The sequence below is a fragment of the Pongo abelii genome, chromosome 13, assembly GCF_028885655.2.
Source record: "Pongo abelii isolate AG06213 chromosome 13, NHGRI_mPonAbe1-v2.0_pri, whole genome shotgun sequence".
Taxonomy (NCBI): Eukaryota; Metazoa; Chordata; class Mammalia; order Primates; family Hominidae; genus Pongo; species Pongo abelii.
In genome coordinates, this window is record NC_071998.2 from 120,148,339 (window position 1) to 120,169,799 (window position 21,461).

Sequence of the window (21,461 nt, forward strand, 5' to 3'; positions counted from 1 at the left end):
CCTTCACTTCCTTCCTCCTTTTCCAACTCCCAGGGTGCAACTCAGCCCACGCCTTGGATCCCTCTGCCCATCCATCCTCTACCTAGCATCCTTACCGGCTTCAGGGACACAAACACAGGGCGACCCCCTGCCATCATTGTCATGGGTTCGTAGCAGTCAAAAAAGGGTTCGATGATGATGACCTGATATAAGGGTCAAATCAGCTGGAGTCAGCACGGCCCTGACCTCTCAGTCGCACTCAGCCCAAGTCTTGCCCACTCACCTCGTCTCCTTCGTCCACCAAGGCCTGGAAGGCTGTGAACAAGGCCCCATAGCCACCAACAGTCACCAGCACATTCCTGAGCGGGTCCATCTCCTGACCCAGCAGCTTCCCAAAGAAACTTGCCAGGATCTTCGTCAGTGGTGGGTAACCCTGCCAGGACAGCAGGGGTCAGCTGTCCAGCTCAGCCTGGGCCCATCCTCCGGCCCAGCTGTATCCAGGCAATTCTAGCACCTTCCAGCAGCAGGCCTGGGGGCAAAGTCAGGTACTGGTAGCCTGGGCCCCAGGGGATGTGGAATAGATCAGCTTTCAACACTCTGGATTCCTCTACACACCAAGCTATTTGTGGGATTTGATCTCATCCTCTCAAAAACCCAGAGGCAGGTGCTACTGTGATCGTCTGTACTCTAGGAGGTAAAGGTCACACGATCTATATGGCCCCAGACTCCAGGGTCCCAATCACCAGGCGTGCACTGACTCAGATATCCAGTGCTAAGCTCCTCCATCTCCTCCACCAGCATTTGCCGTAGGGCCTGTTCTGTGCAAGGCCCGAAGCCCAGGGCAGGAATTTAGTAGGGAACCAGAGGAAGTGCTTGCCTCCATGAACCTCAGTCCAAGAGCCCGCAAGGCAGCAGAAACTCCCCTCTTTCCACATCTGTAAGTTTAAGAAGCATGTTTGTGCCCACTTGATCCTCCCAGCAGCTTTGCAGGAGACGCTTTTATTTATTTATTTATTTATTTGTTTATTTATTTTGAGACAGGGTCTCACTCATGTCACCCAGGCTGGAGTGCAGTGGCACAATCGCGGCTCCCTGCAACCTCCGCCTCCTGGGTTCAAGTGATTCTCCTGCCTCAGCCTCCCAAGTAGCTGGGACTACAGGCACGCACCACCATGCCTGGTTAATTTTTGTATTTTTAGTGGAGACGGGGTTTCACCATGTTGGCCAGACTGGTTTCGAACTTCTGACCTTGGGTAATCCGCCTGCTTTGGCCTCCCAAAGTGCTGGGATTACAGATGTGAGCCACCGCGCCCGGCCTGATCCCCACTATTTGACAGGTAGAAAAATAGAGACCCAGAGAGAAGAAATTACTTGTCTAAAGTCACACACAGTTGAGGGTCAGGAACCTCACGTTGCAGCTTTGTAAGCACCCCTTTTTGAGAGGAAGATTAGATCCAGAAACTTGTTTGCTGAGGACACTTATAAAATACTCAAGGTGAAACCCCGTCTCTACTAAAAATACAAAAAATTAGCCAGCGTGGTGGCGGGCACCTGTAGTCCCAGCTACTCGGGAGGCTGAGGCAGGAGAATGGCGTGAACCTGGGAGATGGAGCTTGCAGTGAGCCGAGATCGCGCCACTGCACTCCAGCTTGGAAGACAGAGCAAGACTCTGTCTCAAAAAAAAAGACAAAAACAAACGAACAAAACAAAACAAAAATACTCAAGGCTAAGCCAAGTGATTGAAACTTTATCTAGAACTTTTAACTCAGTAACTCACTAAACCAGATTTGGCCACACAAAAATAAAAATTTTCTGTACAACAAGAGGCACAGGCCAGGCACAGTGGCTCACGCCTGTAATCCTAGCATTTGGGAGTATGAGGCGGGAGGGTTGCTTGAGGCCAGGAGTTTGAGAACTGCCTGGGTAACACAGAGCGACTCTGTCTCTACTGATGGAAAATCAAAAAAATTATCTAGGTGTGGTGTCACGTGCCTGTAGTCCCAGGTACTCAGGAGGCTGAGGCAGGAGGATTGCTTGAGCCCAGGAGATCAAGGCTGAAGTAAGCTATGATCACACCAGTCTGGGTAATAAAATTGAGACTCTGTCTTAGACAATAAATTAATTAAATAAAAATAAAAGGCACCATGAGCAAAGTCAAAACAGGAAGAGAAAAATATTGCAACATACAAGAAAGAGGTAAAATATTTAATGAGGCTGGGCACAGTGGCTCATGCCTGTAACCCAGCACTTTGGGAGGCTAAAGTGGGAGGATTGCTTGAGCCCAGGAGTTTGAGACCAGCCTGGGTAACATAAGGAGACCCTGTCTCTATTTTGTTGTTGTTGTTGTCACCCAGGCTGGAGTGCAATGGCACCACCTCAGCCCACTGCAACCTGTGCCTCCCGGGTTCAAGTGATTCTTGTGCCTCAGCCTCCCAAGTAGTTGGGATTACAGGCGCCCGCCACCACGCCCAACTAATTTTTATTAGAGATGGGATCTCACCATGTTGGGCAGGCTGGTCTTGAACACTTGACCTCAGGTGATTTGCCAGCCTCAGCCTCCCAGAATGATGGGATTATAGGTGTGAGCCACCATACCCAGCCCTTGTCTCTAGTTAAAAAAAAAAAAAAAAGAAAGAAAGAAAAGAAAAAGATACATACCCAAATGATTTTTTTTTTGGATCAAAGAAGGAACTTTCCAACCAGCTCTGAGACCAGCCTATTGGCAGGGATGTAAATGAGTAAACCTTACTGGAGGGCAATTATTTACTTCGTTGTTTATTTATTTTTCAGACAGGATCTCACTATGTTGCACTGGCCTCAAACTCCTGGGCTCAAGCGATCTTCCTGCCTCAGACTCCCAAGTAGCTGGGATTACAGGCACACACTGTTTCTTAACAATATCCACCTAGTGTATTTATAAATATTTATAGCCTTTCTTTTGCTAGTTTTACTTCTAGGAATTTATCTTAGAGAAATACATATGTATACAAAGATGTCCACACAGGGATATTTGCTGTGGCATTGCTTATGATACTGAGAGAGCAGAAGCAGTCCATCAGTGCAGAACTGCTTAAATAAATTATGGCACATCCAGGCAACAGAACAGTATGCAGCCATTAAAAAGAATAAGTGCGGTCGGGTGCGGTGGCTCACGCCTGTAATCCCAGCACTCTGGGAGGCTGAGGTGGGTGGATCACAAGGTCAAGAGATCGAGACCATCCTGACCAACATGGTGAAACCCCGTCTCCACTAAAAATACAAAAAATGGCCAGACACGGTGGCTCACGCCTGTAATCCCAGCACTTTGGGAGGCCGAGGCAGGCGAATCACGAGGTCGGGAGTTCGCGACCAGCCTGGCCAACACGGTGAAACCCCGTCTCTACTAAAAATACAAAAATTAGCTGGACATGGTGGCGGGCGCCTGTAATCCCAGCTACTCAAGAGGCTGAGGCAGGAGAATGGCTTGAACCTGGGAGGTGGAGGCGGAGGTTGCAGTGAGCCGAGATCGTGCCGCTGCACTCCATACTCCAGCCGGGGTGACAGTGCGAGACTGTCTTAAAAAAAAAAATACAAAAATTAGCTGGGCGTGGGGGCGCACCCCTATAGTCCCAGCTACTCGGGAGGCTGAGGCAGGAAAATCTCTTGAACTTGGGAGGCGGAGGTTGCAGTGAGCAGAGATTGCGCCCCTGCACTCCAGCCTGGTGACAGAGCGAGACTCCATCTCAAAAAAAAAAAAAAAAAAAAGAATGAGGGTTCAGTGGCTCACGCCTGTAATCCCAGCACTTTCGGAGGCCGAGGTGGCAGGATCACTTGAGCCCAGGAGTTTGAGACCAGTCTGAGCAACATGGTGAAACCCTGTCTCTACAAAAAATACAAAAAAATTAGCTGGGCGAGGTGGTATACCCCTGTTGTCCCAGCAACTCTAGAGGCTGAGGTGGGAGGATCACATGAGCCCCAGGAAATGGCATATCATGTGAGCCCCATGAGGTAGAGGCTGCAGTGAGCCGTGATCATGTCACTACACTCTAGCCTAGGTGACAGGAGTGAGACCCTGACTCAAAAATAAATAAATAAATAAATAAATAAATAAATAAATAAATAAAATTAGATGGGCATGGTGATGCACACCTGTAGTCCCAGTTACTCCAGAGGCTGAGGTGGGAGGACCACTTGAGCCTGGCAGGGTCAAGGCTGCAGTGGACCATGATTGCACCATTGCACTCCAGCCTGGATAACAGAGTGAGACCCTGTCTCAAAAAGGAAAAAGAAAAAAAGAACCACTGTTCTAATCCAAGCAGTGTCACATATTTACTATGTGGTCCTTTCCGGAAAACGTTTGGATTTATTGTGTAATCCAATCAGTAGCTCGTCTTTCAGGACTTGGTTTAAGTGTCACCTCCTCCAGCAAGTCTTCGTGCATCTCTCCAGCCCCCTCCCCAGGTTTCATTCCCTCTTTCTTACCCGCGCGGTATCCCATCCTCCTCCATCACAGCATGTATCAACTGCCTGTCGTTACTGGCTTCTTGTCTGCCATCCCCACTAGACCACGAGGCAAAGGCTCTGGGACAGAGCATACACTCAGTAAACACTGAACTATGGTCACACAGAATCCCCTGGCTCTGTCCCCTGAAGCCTGACGCCTGTGTGGGCTTGATGTCCAGAAAGCCCTGTCCCCTTCCTCCCCCAGTGCCTCCAGGAGAGACAGGGAGACTCACAAATGCCTTGGTGTACTGGTTGAGCATGAAGTCTTCACTGACAGCGTGCTGAAAGGCTTCCACGGCGAAGTCTGGGGGCGGGAAATCCGGGAAGCCCTGGCCCAAGTTCACGACATCATGCTCACTGGCCAGTTTGACAAACTGCACCCTGGGTAACAAACGGAGAATCAGCACCAGCCCAGCCCTCCATGGTGACCTGGACTTCAGCCTGTTTAGAAAAACTGGACAACCGGCCGGGAGCAGTGGCTCATGCCTGTAATCCCAGCACTTTGGGAGGCCAAGGTGGGCGGATCACCTGAGGTCAGGAGTTTGAGACCAGCCTGGCCAACATGGTGAAATTCTGTTTTCACTAAAAATACAAAAGTTAGTCAGGCACGGTGGCGGGGGCCTGTAATCCCAGCTACTTGGAAGGCTGAGGCAGGAGAATCACTTGAACCCGGGAACCGGAGGTTGAAGTGAGCCGAGATCGCACCATTGCACTCCAGCCTGGATAACAAGAGTGAGATTCTGTCTTAAAAAAACAAAAACAAAGAACAAAAACACACACACACACACACACACACACACACAAGAAAAACAAAAACTAGACAACCAGCAACTGTCCTGGCCTGAAGATCTGCCTGAGTGTCACAGCTGGTCCCCTGCATTAAGATTAGGTCAGTCAGGCACATTGCTAATCGCAGGAATCAGCCCAGGGGCTTTCCAAGTTCTTCCATGACCCATAGGAAGAAATCATCTTTTTTTTTTTTTTTTTTTAGACAGAGTTTCTCTCTGTCCCCTAGGCTGGAATGCAGTGGTGCAATCTCAACTCACTGCAACCTCCACTTCCCGAGGTCAAGCGATTCTCATGCCTCAGCCTCCCGAGTAGCTGGGATTACAGGCACCCGCCACCACGCCCAGCTAATTTTTGTATTTTTAGTACAGATGGGGTTTTGCTGTGTTGGCCAGGCTAGTCTCGAACTCCTGACCTCAGGTGATCCACCCACCTTGGCCTCCCAAAGTGCTAGCAGTACAGGCGTGAGCCACCACTACTGGCCAAGAAATCACCTTTGCATCATCAACCCTGTGGAGCACAAACATGGAATGGAAGCTTCATCCTTCTTGGTGCAATCTGCTGCAGTATTTTCTGTCCTGTCCTATCCTACTCTATTCTTTCCAAATACTAGTTGAGACCCCCTGTATAGATTGCATGACTCCTCCTTGGATTCGTCAACACCACAGTTAAACGCTCTGCTCATATAACCTTCACAATGGCCTGTGAGGCACGTCTTGTTCCTGGACCACTGTGGGGATAAGTGGAGTGACTTGCCTAAAGCCTCCCAGCTAGTACAAGGTACAGCCAGCCAGCCTTTCTACTTCCATCTCAAGCAAAGTTTTATGCTCTTGACCCTACTCTGGGCAGAACAGGGCCCCACCAGCCCAGGCACACATCATCTCTGGACCCATAATCCTCTGTTCTGGCCCTGCCTGCTGGCCACCTCTCCAGATGGGAGAAAGGCTAGGAAGCTGGATGAAGAGGCTGGTATGTGGTTTGGGGCTAGTTTGGAGCAGAGTCAAGACCTGGCTGAGTTGAATTTGCATACCAATAAATATGTCTAAAATGTGTCATTTTTGGCTGGGCCCGGTGGCTCACGACTCTATTCTCCAGCACTTTGGAAGGCCGAGGTGGGCAGATCCCTTGAGGTCAGGAGTTTGAGACCAGCCTGGACAACATGGTGAAACCCCATCTCTAAAAATATAAAAATTAGGGCCAGGCGCAGCAGCTCATGTCTGTAATCCCAGTACTTTGGGAGGCTGAGGCAGGTGGATCACGAGGTCAGGAGTTCGAGACCAGCCTGGCAAACATGGTGAAATCCCATCTCTACTAAAAATACAAAAAAAAAAAAAAAAAAAAAAAAATTAGCTGGGCATGGTGGTGCACGCCCATAATCCCAGCTACTTGGGAGGCTGAGACAGGAGATTGCTTGAACCTGTGAGGGGGAGGTTGCAGTGAGCCGAGATCATGCCACTGCACTCCAGCCTGGGTGACAGAGTGAGATTCTGTCTTGGGGGGAGGAATAAAAGAAAAAAAATTTGCTGGGCATTGTGTTGCACGCCTGTAATTCCAGTTACTTGGAGGCTGAAGCAGGAGAATCATTTGAACCCAGGAGGCAGAGGTTGCAGTGAGCCGAGACCGTGCCATTGCACTCCAGCCTGGGCAACAAGAGCAAAACTCCATCTCAAAAATAAAATGAAAATAAAACAAGTCAAAAAAGAAAACAATATCAACCTCTGCAAATGCTGGTTAAGAGCTGACTGTATCTTACTTGCTTATCTTACTTTATGTGACTCTATACCAAGTGAGAAAGAGTCATCCCTGGAAAGGCCTTAGCCTAGTGCCTGGGTAGAATGGCTTTGAACAGCATTTCACTTTCTCCTCCCCAACGCTCTCCAGGTGGGTATAATTCTTCATTTTGCAGCTGGGGAGATGAGGCTCAGAGCAGGTATGTCACCTGTCCTAGTGCCACAGTCATGCAGGAGAAAGCTGAGATTTGAACCAAGCCTACTCCCTCGGGCCCTGCCTCTCCTGAGCTATGGCTGGAATCTGGCAGTCTGTGTACTGCCACCATCCGGGGTACTACTGAGTTGCTATAAACCCAGGGATGGCCAACCCATGCCCGAGGGGACACCCACACACCTCCCCAGCCCAGCTGGCTCACCAGGGGTTGTGGTCGATCCCATCTAGCCTTCGGGCCTGCAGCTGTTTGGCCATGGTGAGCTGGAGACGAACAAGTGGAAGGTCAGAGATGGAATCTGTCTGGGTGCAGCGGTCTGAGCTTGCACACAGGAGGGACAGCTGCTTTCAGGCCACAGCGCCATCCTGTCTGCTCCCAGGAGGGGGAAGAGATCAGAGTTTGCAGAAGGGCAGGTTTCTGCCTGCCTCCCAAGCCTGTTATGCTCCAACACCCTCACCTGGCTCCTCTTGACTCCAGCAGCCTCCACCTCCCCAACCTGCAGGGGCTGCCTGGCGCCTGCCCAGTGGAGACTTCCAGCCCTGGCTCCATGTGTCCTGAGACAGAGCCCTGACTTGGCCAAGTTAAAGTTTGACTCAGGAAGGGCTGAGGGTTAAAGAAGAGGAGCAGGAGGTGGGTGGAGCAGAGAGGGAGGATAATGGCAACAGTGACAGCAGCAGCCTCCACTTACAGAGGTCTTGCTAAGCCTTCCATTTCATTCCCTGAATGACCTGGTCAGGCCTATCTTATCAATGAGAAAACAGAAGGTGGAAAACAGAGGCTGGAGGGTGCAGGAGAGGGAGTGATGTGTTTAAGGCCACACAACACACACACTCAGACTTAGGCCTGTTGGACCCAAGGCCATGTCCTAACTCTGAGGGAGGCACTAATCCACTCCTCAGAGGGTCCCAGGGTCCTGGCTCCTGGCTCGCCCCTCCCCTCCCGGTGTTCCTCCCAGGCCAGCTCCCTCCTCAGCCACTGGTGTGCAGAAACTGGCCAGGGGCTAGGCACAGTGGCTCATGCCTGTAATCCCAGCACTTTGGGAGGCTGAGGCGGGCAGATCACCTGAGGTCAGGAGTTCGAGACCAGCCTGGCCAACATGGTGAAACCCCCATCTCTACTAAAAATACAAAAATTAGCTGGGCGTGGTAGCACGCACCTGTTATCCCAGCTACTCAGGAGGCTGAGGCACAAGAATCGCTTGAACCTGGGAGGCAGACATTGCAGTGAGGCGAGAGCACACCACTGCACTCCAGCCTGAGCATTAGAGCGAAACTCAGTCTGGGGGAAAAAAAAAACAACAAACTTATCTGGGCATCGTGACACATGCCTGTAATCTCAGCTACTCAGGAGGCTGAGGCCTGAGAATCACTTGAACCTGGGAGGTGGAGATTGCAGTGGGCCAAGATTGTGCCACTGCACTCCAGCCTGACCCAACAGAGCAGGACTCCACCAAAAAAAAAAAAAAAAGAAACTGACTGGCCAGACCTGAGAGCCACCAAACTCAGGTCCTAACCCGCCTTGGCTGGGTGACCCTGGATAGGTAATTTGGCTCCTCCCGTCCTCAGAATCCCTTCAGCAGCAGGGACCTCGCATGGGCTTTGTGGTCCCTGAGGAACCTTCCGTTCCTGTGGGTTTGCCAGTCCCAGATGGCTGGTGGGCCATGGAGCCGGGGATCCAACATTCTTCTCAGCCGCCTGCTGTGGCCAATAGTGAACCCTGGCTCAGGATTTTGCTCAGTTCCACCTCGCTCAGTTCCCACTGCACTCTCACTAGAGGTGCCACAATAGTCTCCATCTAACAGATGAGGACACTGAGGCTCAAAGAGGCTCAGGTACCTGCCCAAGGTCAGAGGAGAAGCTGGCAAGGACCTGGTCAGGGTGGCAGCCACAGTAATCTCAACACCAGGCCCCCCTGTCCTGGAGGGGCCTTGGGGACCATTTGAGTAAGTGCCAGGTCTTCCATGGTCCGGGAACCCCACCGCGCCCGGCTCAGTTGACATTTATTGAGCCCCTACCATGTACTGGGTTCTGGGATGGGCACAGGGGATCATGCGAAGCAGCACCCTACAGCGCCCAAGCCGACTATTCAGATGCAGAGCTACAAGTTCTAGACTACAGAAGCAGGGGCAACGGAGAAACCCACATACAGGCTGCAGTTAAAGAGTGCTCCCTGAAAGAGAAGGCTCATGCACAGCTTTGAAGCCAGGAACGAGCCAGACCCCAGAAGCCCCAGGCCATGCAGGTGGCAGAGTATTGGGGTTAGGGCACTTACAGTCTGGTGCAAGAACCGAGTGAGTGGGGTTCCAGCCTTCCTTCCCCGAAGGGGCCCCACCAGGTGCACAGAGATGGCTGCTGCAGTCCTGAACATGCCTCCCAGAGCCCTGGGGCACTGCAGACTTTTCCAGAGGCAGGGGAGAAGGGAGGAAACAGCCCTGGCCAGAAAATGCCTCCGAGCTCAGGACTTGGGTCCCCCACACACAGCTCTAACAATAACAACAACAACAATACAGTCATTGAGTGCCAGGAATAGCACCAAGTGCTCTGTTGCACGATTATCCGACTCCGTCCTTATAAGAACCCTGTTACTCATATATAATACACCCCCCAGCAACCCAAGTGACCCTTTCAAAACACAAATCACTTCTAATTAAAAAATGATCCAGGAGAGGATCACTGATAGCCCTGAATATCACCAAGAGCATAAACCAAACATGTTCTGACTCTGGAAACACACACACCACCTGTAAATTATTCCTGCTGTAAAAGTGGCCCTAAATTAGATCACACTGTTGAATGACTAAAATAAAATAACATGACAGAAGAACATGTTAAATAACACCATGGAGATGCAATCAACAAATTCAAGCAGGGCAATGTGTCTCACACCTGTAAACTCAGCACTTTGGGAGGCCAAAGCAGGAGGATCTCTTGAGCCCAGGAGTTTGAGACCAGCCTGGGCAACATACTGAAACACCGTCTCTACAAAAATACAAAAATTGACCAGGCGTGATGGTGCACACCTGTAGTCCCAGCTACTGGGGAAGCTAAAGTGGGAGAATCACTTGATCCTGGAGAGGTCAAGGCTACAGTGAGCCATGATCCCACCACTGCACTCCAGCCTGGGCGACAGAGGGAGATATGTCTCAAAAAAAAAAAAAAAAAAGTAAATGCCTGAAAAAGAAGAAAAAAATTGAAGAAATCACACTGCACAATTTGGAAGCTTAATGCAAACATACAGGAACCAAGAAAGTGTGATACTGGCTTAAAGATAGATATATAAGTCAATTGAATAGAACTGACAGTCCAGAAATAAACTGTCACAATTGCTATTTGATAAGATGCTAAGAAACTCAAATGGGGGCCAGGCATGGTGGCTCATGCCTGTAATCCCAGCACTGTGGGAGGCTGAGGCGAGTGGATCACTTCAGATCAGAAGTTTGTGACCAGCCTGGCCAACATGCTAAAACCTTGTCTCTACTAAAAATACAAAAATTAGCCAGGCATGGTGGTGTGCACCTGTAATCCCAGTTACTGGGAGGCTGAGGCAGAAGAATCACTTGAACTCGGGAGGTGGAGGATGCAGTGAGCCAAGATCGCGCCACTCACTGCACTCCAGCCTGGGCGACAGAGCAAGACTCTGTCTCAAAAAAAAAAAAAAAATTGGGAGGCTGGGTGTGGCTTATGCCTGTAACACGAACACTTTGGGAGGCCAAGGTGGGAGGATCATTTGAAGTCAGGAGTTTGAGACCAGTGAAACCCCATCTCTAATAAAAATACAAAAATTAGCTGGGCGTGGTGGCACATGACTGTAGTCCCAGCTACTTGTGAGGCTGAGGCAGAAGAATTGCTTGAACCTGGGAGGCAGAGGTTGCAGTGAGCCAAGATCATGCCACTGTACTCCAGCCTAAGCGACAAAATGAGACTCCGTCTCAAAAAAAAAAAAGGTTGGGAGGCCAGGCGTGGTGGCTTATGCCTGTAATTCCAGCACTTTGGGAGGCTGAGGTGGACAGATCACCTGAGGTCAGGAGTTCGATACCAGCCTGGCCAACATGGTGAAACCTCATTTCTACGAAAAATACAGAATTAGCAGGGCATGGTGGCACATGCCTGTAGTCCCAGCTACCCGGGAGGCTGAGGCAGGAGAATCGCTGGAACCCAGGAGGCAGAGGTTGCAGTGAGCTGAGATCACGCCACTGCACTCCAGCCTGGGTGACAGAGCAAGACACTGGCTCAAAAAAAAAAGCGGGGGTGGGGGGTGGGAAATAATAATCTTTTCAACAAATGAACAAATGGTGCTGGGAGAACTAAATATCCACATGTAAATGAATGAATTTGGGGCCAGGCATGGCAGCTCATGCCTGTAATCCCAGCACGTTGGGAGGCCGAGGCAGGCTGATCACGAGATTAGGAGCTCAAGACCAGCCTGGCCAAGATGGTGAAACCCTGTCTCTACTAAAAATACAAAAAATTAGCCAGGCATGGTGGTTGGCACCTGTAATCCCAGCTACTCAGGAGGCTGAGGCAGGGAATTGCTTCAACTTGGGAAATGGAGGTTGCAGTGAGCCGAGATCACGCCACTGCACTCTAGCCTGGGAGACAAAGCAAGACTCTGGCTCAAAAAAAAAAAAAAAAAAAAAAAAAAAAGAAAGAAAAGAAAAGAAAAGAATGAATTTGGACCTCTATCTCACGACGGAATACACACATATAAATTTTTTATTTTCTTTCTTTTTTTTTTTTTTTTTTGAGATAGGGTCTCACGTTGTTACCCAGGCTGGAGTGCACTGGTGCCTTCTCAGCTTACTGCAGCCTTGACTTCCTGGGTTCAAGTGGTTCTCCTGCCTCAGCCTCCTGAGTAGCTGGGATTATAAGTGTGTGCCACCATGCCTGGCTAATTTTTGTATTTTAATTAGAGATGGGGTTTTGCTATACTGGCCAGGCTGGTCTTGAATTCCTGGCCTGAAGTTGTTCTGCTCATGACGGCCTCCCACAGTGCTAGGATTGCAGGCATGAGCCACCGTGCCTGGCCAGCCCAGGCTGTTCTTGAACCCCTGACTTCAAGGGATCCTCCTTCCTCAGTGTAGGGAAAAGAAAGAGAGATCAGACTGTTATTGTGTCTATGTAGAAAGGGAAGACATAAGAAATTCCATTTTGACCTGTACCTTGAACAATTGCTTTGCTGAGTTGTTGTTAATTTGTAACTTTGCCCCAGCCACTTTGCCCCAACTTTGAGCTCACAAAAACATGTGTTGTCTGGAATCAAGGTTTAAGGGATCTAGGGCTGCGCAGGATATGCCTTGTTAACAAAATGTTTACAAGCAGTATGCTTGGTAAAAGTCATTGCCATTCTCTAGTCTCAATAAACCAGGGGCGCAATGTACTGCGAAAAGCCGCAGGGACCTCTGCCTTGGAAAGCTGGGTATTGTCCAAGGTTTCTCCCCATGTGATAGTCTGAAATATGGCCTCGTGGGATGAGAAAGACCTGACTGTTCCCCAGCCCAACACCCGTAAAGGGTCTGTGCTGAGGTGGATTAGTAAAAGAGAAAAGCCTCATGAAGCTGAGATAGAGGAAGGCCACTGTCTCCTGCCTGACCCTAGGAACTGAATGTCTTGGTATAAAACCCGATTATACATTTGTTCAGTTCTGAGATAGGAGAAAAACCGCCCTATGGTGGGAGGCGAGACACGTTGGCAGCAATGCTGCCTTGTTATTCTTTACTCCTCTGAGATGTTTGGGTGGAGAGAAACATAAATCCAGCCTATGTGCACATGCAGGCATAGTACCTCCCCTTGAACTTAATTATGACATAGATTCTTTTGCTCACATGTTTTTTGCTGAACTTCTCCTTATTATCACCCTGCTCTCCTACCACATTCCTCTTGCTGAGATAATAAAAATAATAATAAATAAAAAGTGAGGAAACTCAGAAACCGATGCCAGTGCAGGTCCTTGATATGCTGAGTGCCGGTCTCCTGGGCCCACTGTTGTTTCTCTACACTTTGTCTCTGTGTCTGTCTTCTTTTCTCAGTCTCTTGTCCCACCTGACGAGATATCCCACAGGTGTGGAGGGGCAGGCCCCCCCTTCATCTGGCGCCCAACGTGGGGCCTTTCTTCAGGGTGAAGTTACACTAAGAACGTGAGTATTGAGGACAGCCGACGAGAGATTCCCGAGTACATCCACGGTCAGCCTTGCAGTAAGCTTGTGTGCTCGGAGGAATCCAGGGTAACAATGGGGCAAACTGAAAGTAAATATGCCTCTTATCTCAGCTTCATTAAAATTCTCTTAAGAAGAGGGGGAGTTAAAGCTTCTACAGAAAATCTAATTACGCTATTTCAAACAATAGAACAATTCTGCCCATGGTTTCCAGAATAGGGAACTTTAGATTTAAAAGATTGGGAAAAAATTGGCAAAGAATTAAAACAAGCAAGTAGGGAAGGTAAAATCATCCCACTTACAGTATGGAATGATTGGGCCATTATTAAAGCAACTTTAGGACCATTTCAAATAGAAGAAGATAGCATTTCAGTTTCTGATGCCCCTGAAAGCTGTGTAATAGATTGTGAAGAAGAGGCAGAGACAGAGTTCAAGAAAGAAACGGAAAGTTCACATTGTAAATATGTAGCAGAGCCGGTAATGGCTCAGTCAACACAAAATGTTGACTACAATCAATTACAGGACGTAATATATCCCGAAACATTAAAATTAAAAGGAAAAAGTCCAGAATCATCAGGGCCATTGGGGCTAAAACCACGATGGCCACCTCCTCCTCAGCCGAGTGAGTGCTGGGGGAGGCAGCCTGAAACTAGGCTCACTGCGACTTGGCTCGCGGCACTCATTATTGCCCAACCTACAGTTCACTACAGTGAAGTAGCAATTCAGACTCGCCCTGCAGTGTCCTGTATGGGTCAAACAGTGGCCGCTCTCTAAGGAAAAGTTGGGGGCGCTACATAAAATAGTTAAAAAGCTATTTAAAAAAGGACATGTTTCACCCACTTTCTCTCTTTAGAATTCTCCTGTGTTTGTAATTCAGAAAAAATCAGGCAGATGGCGCATGCTGACTGACTTAAGAGCTGTTAACGCCATAATACAACCCATGGGGGCTCTCCAACCCGGGATGCCCTCTCTGGCCATGATCCCCAAAGACTGGCCTTTACTTATAATTGATCTGAAGGACTGCTTTTTTACCATTCCTCTGGCAAAACAGGATTTTGAAAAATTTGCTTTTACTATACCAGCCATAAATAATAAAGACCAGCCACCAGGTTTCAGTGGAAAGTGTTGCCTCAGGGAATACTTAATAATCCAACTATTTGTCAGACTTTTGTAGCTCAAGTTTTTCAACCAGTTAGAGACAAGTTTTCAGACTGTTATATCATTCATTATGTTGATGATATTTTGTGTGCTGTAGAAACAAGAGACAAATTAATTGACTGTTACACATTTCTGCAGACAGATGTTGCAAACGCAGGACTGACAATAGCATCTGATAAGATTCAGACCTCTACTCCTTTCCATTACTTGGGAATGCAGGTAGAGGAAAGGAAAATTAAACCACAAAAAATAAAAATAAGAAAAGATACATTAAAAACATTAAATGACTTTCAAAAATTGCTAAGAGATATTAATTGGATTCAGCCAACTCTAGGCATCCCTACTTATGCCATGTCAAATTTGTTTTCTATCTTGAGAGGGGATCCAGACTTAAACAGTAAAAAACCATTAACTCCAGAGGCAACTAAAGAAATTGAATTAGTTGAAGAAAAAATTCGGTCAGCACAAGTAAACAGTATAGATCATTTAGCCCCATTCCAACTTTTGATTTTTGCTACTGCACATTTTCCAGCAGGCATTATTGTTCAAAATACTGATCTTGCAGAGTGGTCATTCCTTCCTCACAGTACAACTAAGACTTTTACCTTGTACTTAGATCAAATGGCTACATTAATTGGTCAGGCAAGACTACAAATAGTAAAATTGTGTGGAAGTGACCCAGATAAAATCATTGTTCCTTTAAACAAGGAACAGGTTAGACAAGCTTTTATCAAGTCTGCTGCGTGGCAGATTGGTCTTGCTGATTTTGTGGGAATTATTGACAATCATTACCCAAAAACAAAAATCTTCCAGTTCTTAAAATTGATTACTTGGATTTTACCTAAAATTACCAGACATGAACCTTTAGAAAATGCTCTGATGGTGTTTACTGATGGTTCCAGCAATGGAAAAGTGGCTTACACTAGGCCAAAAGAACAAGTCATTGAAACTCAATATCACTCAGCTCAAAGAGCAGAGTTGGTTGCTGTCATTTCAGTGTTACAAGATTTTAATCAGCCTATTAACATTGTTTCAGATTCTGCATATGTAGTACAGGCTACAAAGGATGTTGAGACAGCCCTAATCAAATATAGTATGGATGATCAGTTAAATCAGCTGTTTAATTCGTTACAACAAACTGTAAGAAAAAGAAATTTCCCACTTTATATTACTCATATTCAAACACATACTAATTTGCCAGGGCCTTTAACTAATGCAAATGAACAAGCTGACTTGCTAGTATCATCTGCATTCATAAAAGCACAAAAACTTCATGCCTTGACTCATGTAAATGCATCAGGACTAAAAAATAAATTTGATATCATACAAAAACAGGCAAAAAATGTTGTACAACATTGTACTCAGTGTCAAGTCCTACACCTGCCCACTCAGGAGGCAGAAGTTAATCCCAGAGGTTTACGTCCTAATGCATTATGGCAAATGGATGTCACACATGTACCTTCATTTGGAAAATTGTCATTTGTCCATGTGACAGTTGATACTTATTCACATTTCATATGGGCAACCTGCCAGACAGGAGAAAATACTTCCCATGTTAAAAGACATTTATTATCTTGTTTTGCTGTCATGGGAGTTCCATAAAAAATTAAAACAGATAATGGGCCAGGATACTGTAGTAAAGCATTTCAAAAATTCTTAAATCAGTGGAAAATTACACATACAACAGGAATCCCTTATAATTCCCAAGGACAGGCCATAATTGAAAGAAGTAATAGAACACTCAAAGCTCAATTGGTTAAACAAAAAAAGGAAAAGGACAGTAAGGAATATAACACTCCCCAGATGCAACTTAATCTAGCACTCTATACTTTAAATTTTTTAAACATTTATAGAAATCAGACCACTACTTCTGCAGAACAACATTTTACTGGTAAAAAGAACAGCCCACATGAGGAAAAACTGATTTGGTAAAAAGACAATAAAAATAAAACATAAAAAATAGAGAAGCCGCCGACCTGGGCCCAGCTAAAGAAGCTGACACAGTTAGCTGAAAAAAGCCTAAAGTACACAAGGGTAACACAAACTCCACAGAATATGCTGCTTGCAGCTTTAATGATTGTATCAACGGTGGTAAGTCTCACTATGTCTGCAGGAGCAGCTGCAGCTAATTATACTTACTGGGCCTATGTGCCTTTGCCACCCTTAATTCGGGCAGTCACTTGGATGGATAATATTCTATTGAAGTATATGTTAATAACAGTGCATGGGTACCAGGCCCCACAGATGACCGTGGCCCTGCCCAACCTGAAGAAGAAGGAATGATGATAAACATTTCCATTGGGTATCATTATCCTCCTATTTGCCTGGGGAAAGCACCAGGATGCTTAATGCCTACAACCCAAAATTGGTTGGTAGAAGTACCTACTGTCAGTGCCACCAATAAATTTACTTATCATATGGTAAGTGGAATGTCACTCGGGTCACAAATGAATAATTTACAGGACTCTTCTTATTAAAGATCATTAAAATTTAGGCCTAAGGGGAAACCCTGCCTCAAGGAAATTCCCAAAGAAGCAAAAGACCCAGAAGTCTTAGTTTGGGAAAAATATGTGGCTGATATGTGGTGGTATTACAAAACAATAAATTTGGAACTATTATGGACTGGGCCCCTTGAGGCCAATTATATTATGATTGTATGGGCCAGACTCACTCATGTTCACAGACCCCACCTGTCTGGCCCACTAATCCGGCCTATGATAGTGATTTAACTGAAAGGCTAGACCAGGTTTATAGAAGATTAAAATCACCCTATCCATGGAAATGGCGTGAAAAGGAAATTTCATCACCTCAGCCAGAGTTAGTTAGTCCTGTTACTGGTCCTGAACATCCAGCATTATGAAAGCTTACTGTGGCCTCACACCACATTAGAATTTGGTCTGGAAATCAAGTTATCGGAACAAGAAATCATAAGCCACATTATACTATTAACCTAAATTCCAATCTGACAATTCCTTTGCAAAGTTGTGTAAAACGCCCTTATATGCTAGTTGTAGGAAACATAGTTATTAAACCAGATTCCCAAACTATAACCTGTGAAAATTGTAGATTGTTTACTTGCATTGATTCAACTTTTGATTGGCAGCACTATATTCTGCTAGAGAGGGCAAGAGAGGGTGTGTGGATCCCTGTGTCCATGGACCGAATGTGGGAGGCTTCCCCATCCATCCATATTTTAACAGAAGTATTAAAAGGAGTTCTAACTAGATTCAAAAGATTCATTTTTACTTTAATTGCAGTGATTATGGGTCTTATTGCAGTCACAGCTACTGCTGCGGCTGCTGCAATTGCTTTACACTCCTCTGTTCAAACTACAAAATATGTAAATAATTGGCAAAAGAACTCCTCAAAATTGTGGAATTCTCAGACTCAAATAGACCAAAAATTGGCAAACCAAATTAATGATCGTAGACAAACTGTTGTTTGAATGAGAGATAGGCTCATGAGCGTAGAATATCTTTTTCAGTTACAGTGTGACTGGAATACATCAGATTTTTGTATTACACCTCGAGCCTATAACGAATCTGAACATCACTGGGACATGGTTAGACGCCATCTACAAGGAAGAGAAGATAACTTTACTTTAGATATTTTAAAATTAAAAGAACAAATTTTTGAGGCATCGAAAGCCCAGTTCAATCTGGTGCCAGAAACTGAGGCAATGGTGAAAGCTGCTGATGGCCTCACAAATCTTAACCCCATCACTTGGGTTAAAACCATTGGAAGTTCCACTATTGCAAATTTTGTATTAATCCTTGTATGTCTGTTCTCTGTTGCTGGTCTACAGGTGTATCCAGCAGCTCCGGAGAGACAGCGACCAGCGAAAATGGGCCATGATGATGATGGCGGTTTTGTCAAAAAGAAAAGGGGGATATGTAGGGAAAAGAAAGACAGATCAGACTGTTACTGTGTCTATGTAGAAAGGGAAGACATAAGAAATTCCATTTTGACCTGTACCTTGAACAATTGCTTTGCTGAGATGTTGTTAATTTGTAACTTTGCCCCAGCCACTTTGCCCCAACTTTGAGCTCACAAAAACATGTGTTGTCTGGAATCAAGGTTTAAGGGATCTAGGGCTGCGCAGGATATGCCTTGTTAACAAAATGTTTACAAGCAGTATGCCTGGTAAAAGTCATTGCCATTCTCTAGTCTCAATAAACCAGGGGCACAATGTACTGCGAAAAGCCGCAGGGACCTCTGCCTTGGAAAGCTGGGTATTGTCCAAGGTTTCTCCCCATGTGATAGTCTGAAATATGGCCTCATGGGATGAGAAAGACCTGACCGTCCCCCAGCCCGACACCCATAAAGGGTCTGTGCTGAGGTGGATTAGTAAAAGAGGAAAGCCTCTTGAAGTTGAGATAGATGAAGGCCACTGTCTCCTGCCTGCTCCTGGGAACTGAATGTCTCGGTATAAAACCCGATTATACATTTGTACGATTCTGAGATAGGAGAAAAACTGCCCTATGGTGGGAGGCGAGACACGTTGGCAGCAATGCTGCCTTGTTATTCTTTACTCCACTGAGATGTTTGGGCGGAGAGAAACATAAATCCGGCCTACGTGCACATCCAGGAATAGTACCTCCCCTTGAACTTAATTAGGACATAGATTCTTTTGCGCACATGTTTTTTTGCTGACCTTCTCCTTATTATCACCCTGCTCTCCTACCGCATTCCTCTTGCTGAGATAATAAAAATAATAATAAATAAAAAGTGAGGAAACTCAGAAACCGATGCCGGTGCAGGTCCTTGATAAGCTGAGTGCCGGTCTCCTGGGCCCACTATTGTCTCTATACTTTGTCTCTCTGTGTCTGTCTTCTTTTCTCAGTCTCTCGTTCCACCTGACAAGATACCCACAGGTGTGGAGGGACAGGCCACCCCTTCACTCCGCTTCCCAAAGTGCTGAAATTACATGCGTGAGCCATGTGCCCTGCCCCATACACAAAAATTAAGTCAAAGTGAATCACATAACTAAATGTATGGGCTGGGGGCGGTGGCTCGCGCCTGTAATCCCAGCACTTTGCGATGCCGAGGAGGGTGGATCATAAGGTCAGGAGATCGAGACCATCCTGGCTAACACAGTGAAACCCCGTCTCTACTAAAAATACAAAAAACTAGCTGGGCGTGGTTGTGGGCGCCTGTAGTCCCAGCTGCTCTGGAGGCTGAGGCAGGAGAATGGTGTGAACCCGGGAGGCGGAGCTTGCAGTGAGCAGAGATCATGCCACTGCACTCCAGTCTGGGCAACAGAGTGAGACTCCGTCTCAAAAAAAAAACAAAACACTAAATGTATGAACTAAAACAATAAAACTAGAAGAAAACATAGGAGTAAATCTCTGTGACCTTGGGGTTCTCAGACATAACATCCAAAGCATACACAACAAAAGTAAAAATAAGTGGACCTCATCAAAATTAAGAACTTTTGTGCTTCAAGGATACCCATTAAGAAAATGAAAAGACAGCCCATGGAATGGAAGGAAATATCTGCAAATCATAAATCTGAATGTTTCCAAAAAAGATATACAAACGGCCAAGGCCGGGTGCGGTGGCTCACGCCTGTAATCCCAGCACTTTGGGAGGCCGAGGTGGGCGGGTCACCTGAGGTCAGGAGTTTGAGACCAGCCTGGCCAACACGACAAAACCCCGTCTCTACCAAAAATACAAAAATTAGCTGGGTGAGGTCGCACGCACCTGTAGTCCCAGCTACTTAGGAGGCTGAGGCATGAGAATCGCTTGAGCTCAGGAGGCAGAGGTGGCAATGAGCCAAAATTGCTCCACTGCACTCCAGCCTGGGCAACAGAGTGAGACCATGTATCAAAAAAAAAAAAAAAAAAAAGAGGCCGGGCATGGTGGCTCACACCTGTAATCCCAGCACTTTGCGAGGCCAAGGCGGGCAGATCACCTGAGGTCAGGAGTCTGAGACCAGCATGACCAATATGATGAAACCCCATCTCTACTAAAACTACAAAAATTAGCCAGCTGTGATGGCATGCACCTGTAATCCCAGTTACTTGGAAGGCTGAGACAGGAGAATCACTTGAACCCGGGAATCGGAGGTTGCAGTGAGCCACTGCACCATTGCACTCCAGCCTGGGCAACAAAAGTGAAACTCCATCTCAAAAAACAAAAAAAGAAAAAGAATGTTTTAGGCCAGGCCCAGTGCCTCACGCTTGTTATTCCAGCACTTTGGGAGGCTGAGGTGGGCAGATCACTTGAGGTCAGGAGTTTGAGACCAGACTGGCCAACACGGTGAAATCCTGTCTGTACTAACAACACAAAAATTAGCCAGACATGGTGGCTCATACCTGTAATCCCAGCTACTCGGGAGGTTGAGGCAAGGGAATCGCTTGGAGGCTGCAGTGAGCTGAGATTGTGCGTTGCACTCCAGCCTGGGTGACAGAATGAGACTCCATCTCAAAAAAAAGAAAAGAAAAGAAAGAAAAAGAATATTTTGGAGGAATGCTCTGGCATACTTAAAAATAGTTACTCTTGGCCAGGCACAGTGACTCACGCCTGTAATCGCAGCACTTTGGGAAGCCGAGGCAGGCGGATCACGAGGTCAGGAGATCGAGACCATCCTGGCTAACACGGCAAAACCCTGTCTCTACTAAAAATACAAAAAATTAGCCAGGCGTGGTGGTGGGCGCCTGTAGTCCCAGCTACTCGGGAGGCTGAGGCGGGAGAATGGCGTGAACCCGGGAGGCAGAACCTGCAGTGAGCTGAGATCGTGCCACTGCACTCCAGCCTGGGCAACAGAGGGAGACTCCGTCTCAAAAAAAAAAAAAAAAAAGTTACTCTCAGCTGGGCGCGGTGGCTTGTGCCTGTAATCCCAGTACTTTGGGAGGCTGAGGTGGGTGGATCACCTGAGGTCAGGAGTTTGAGACCAGCCTGGCCAACATGGTGAAACCCCATCTCTGCTAAAAATACAAAAATTAGCTGAGTGTGGTGGCG

At 46.9% G+C, this 21,461-nt stretch overlaps 1 protein-coding gene across 22 annotated transcripts in view; it reads right to left on the reverse strand.

Annotated features, from left to right (window-relative positions):
• Positions 1–21,461, reverse strand: part of LOC100452866 (kynurenine--oxoglutarate transaminase 1) — a 57,902-nt gene that overhangs the window by 15,583 nt on the left and 20,858 nt on the right. For 6 of the 22 annotated variants that reach the window (XM_054521163.2, XM_054521165.2, XM_054521160.2 and 3 more), the window contains exons 2-5: positions 20,816–20,923; positions 4,695–4,842; positions 263–412; positions 96–182 (exon numbers count right to left, since the gene is read on the reverse strand). In XM_054521163.2, coding sequence (XP_054377138.2) covers positions 96–182; positions 263–412; positions 4,695–4,842; positions 20,816–20,923 — 493 coding nt within the window. Of the gene's footprint in view, positions 1–95; positions 183–262; positions 413–4,694; positions 4,843–7,393; positions 7,453–8,706; positions 8,887–9,460; positions 9,672–20,815; positions 20,924–21,461 lie in introns of those variants that run through there. The other 16 variants (XM_054521166.2, XM_063714070.1, XM_054521168.2 and 13 more) reach the window with 11 other exon arrangements.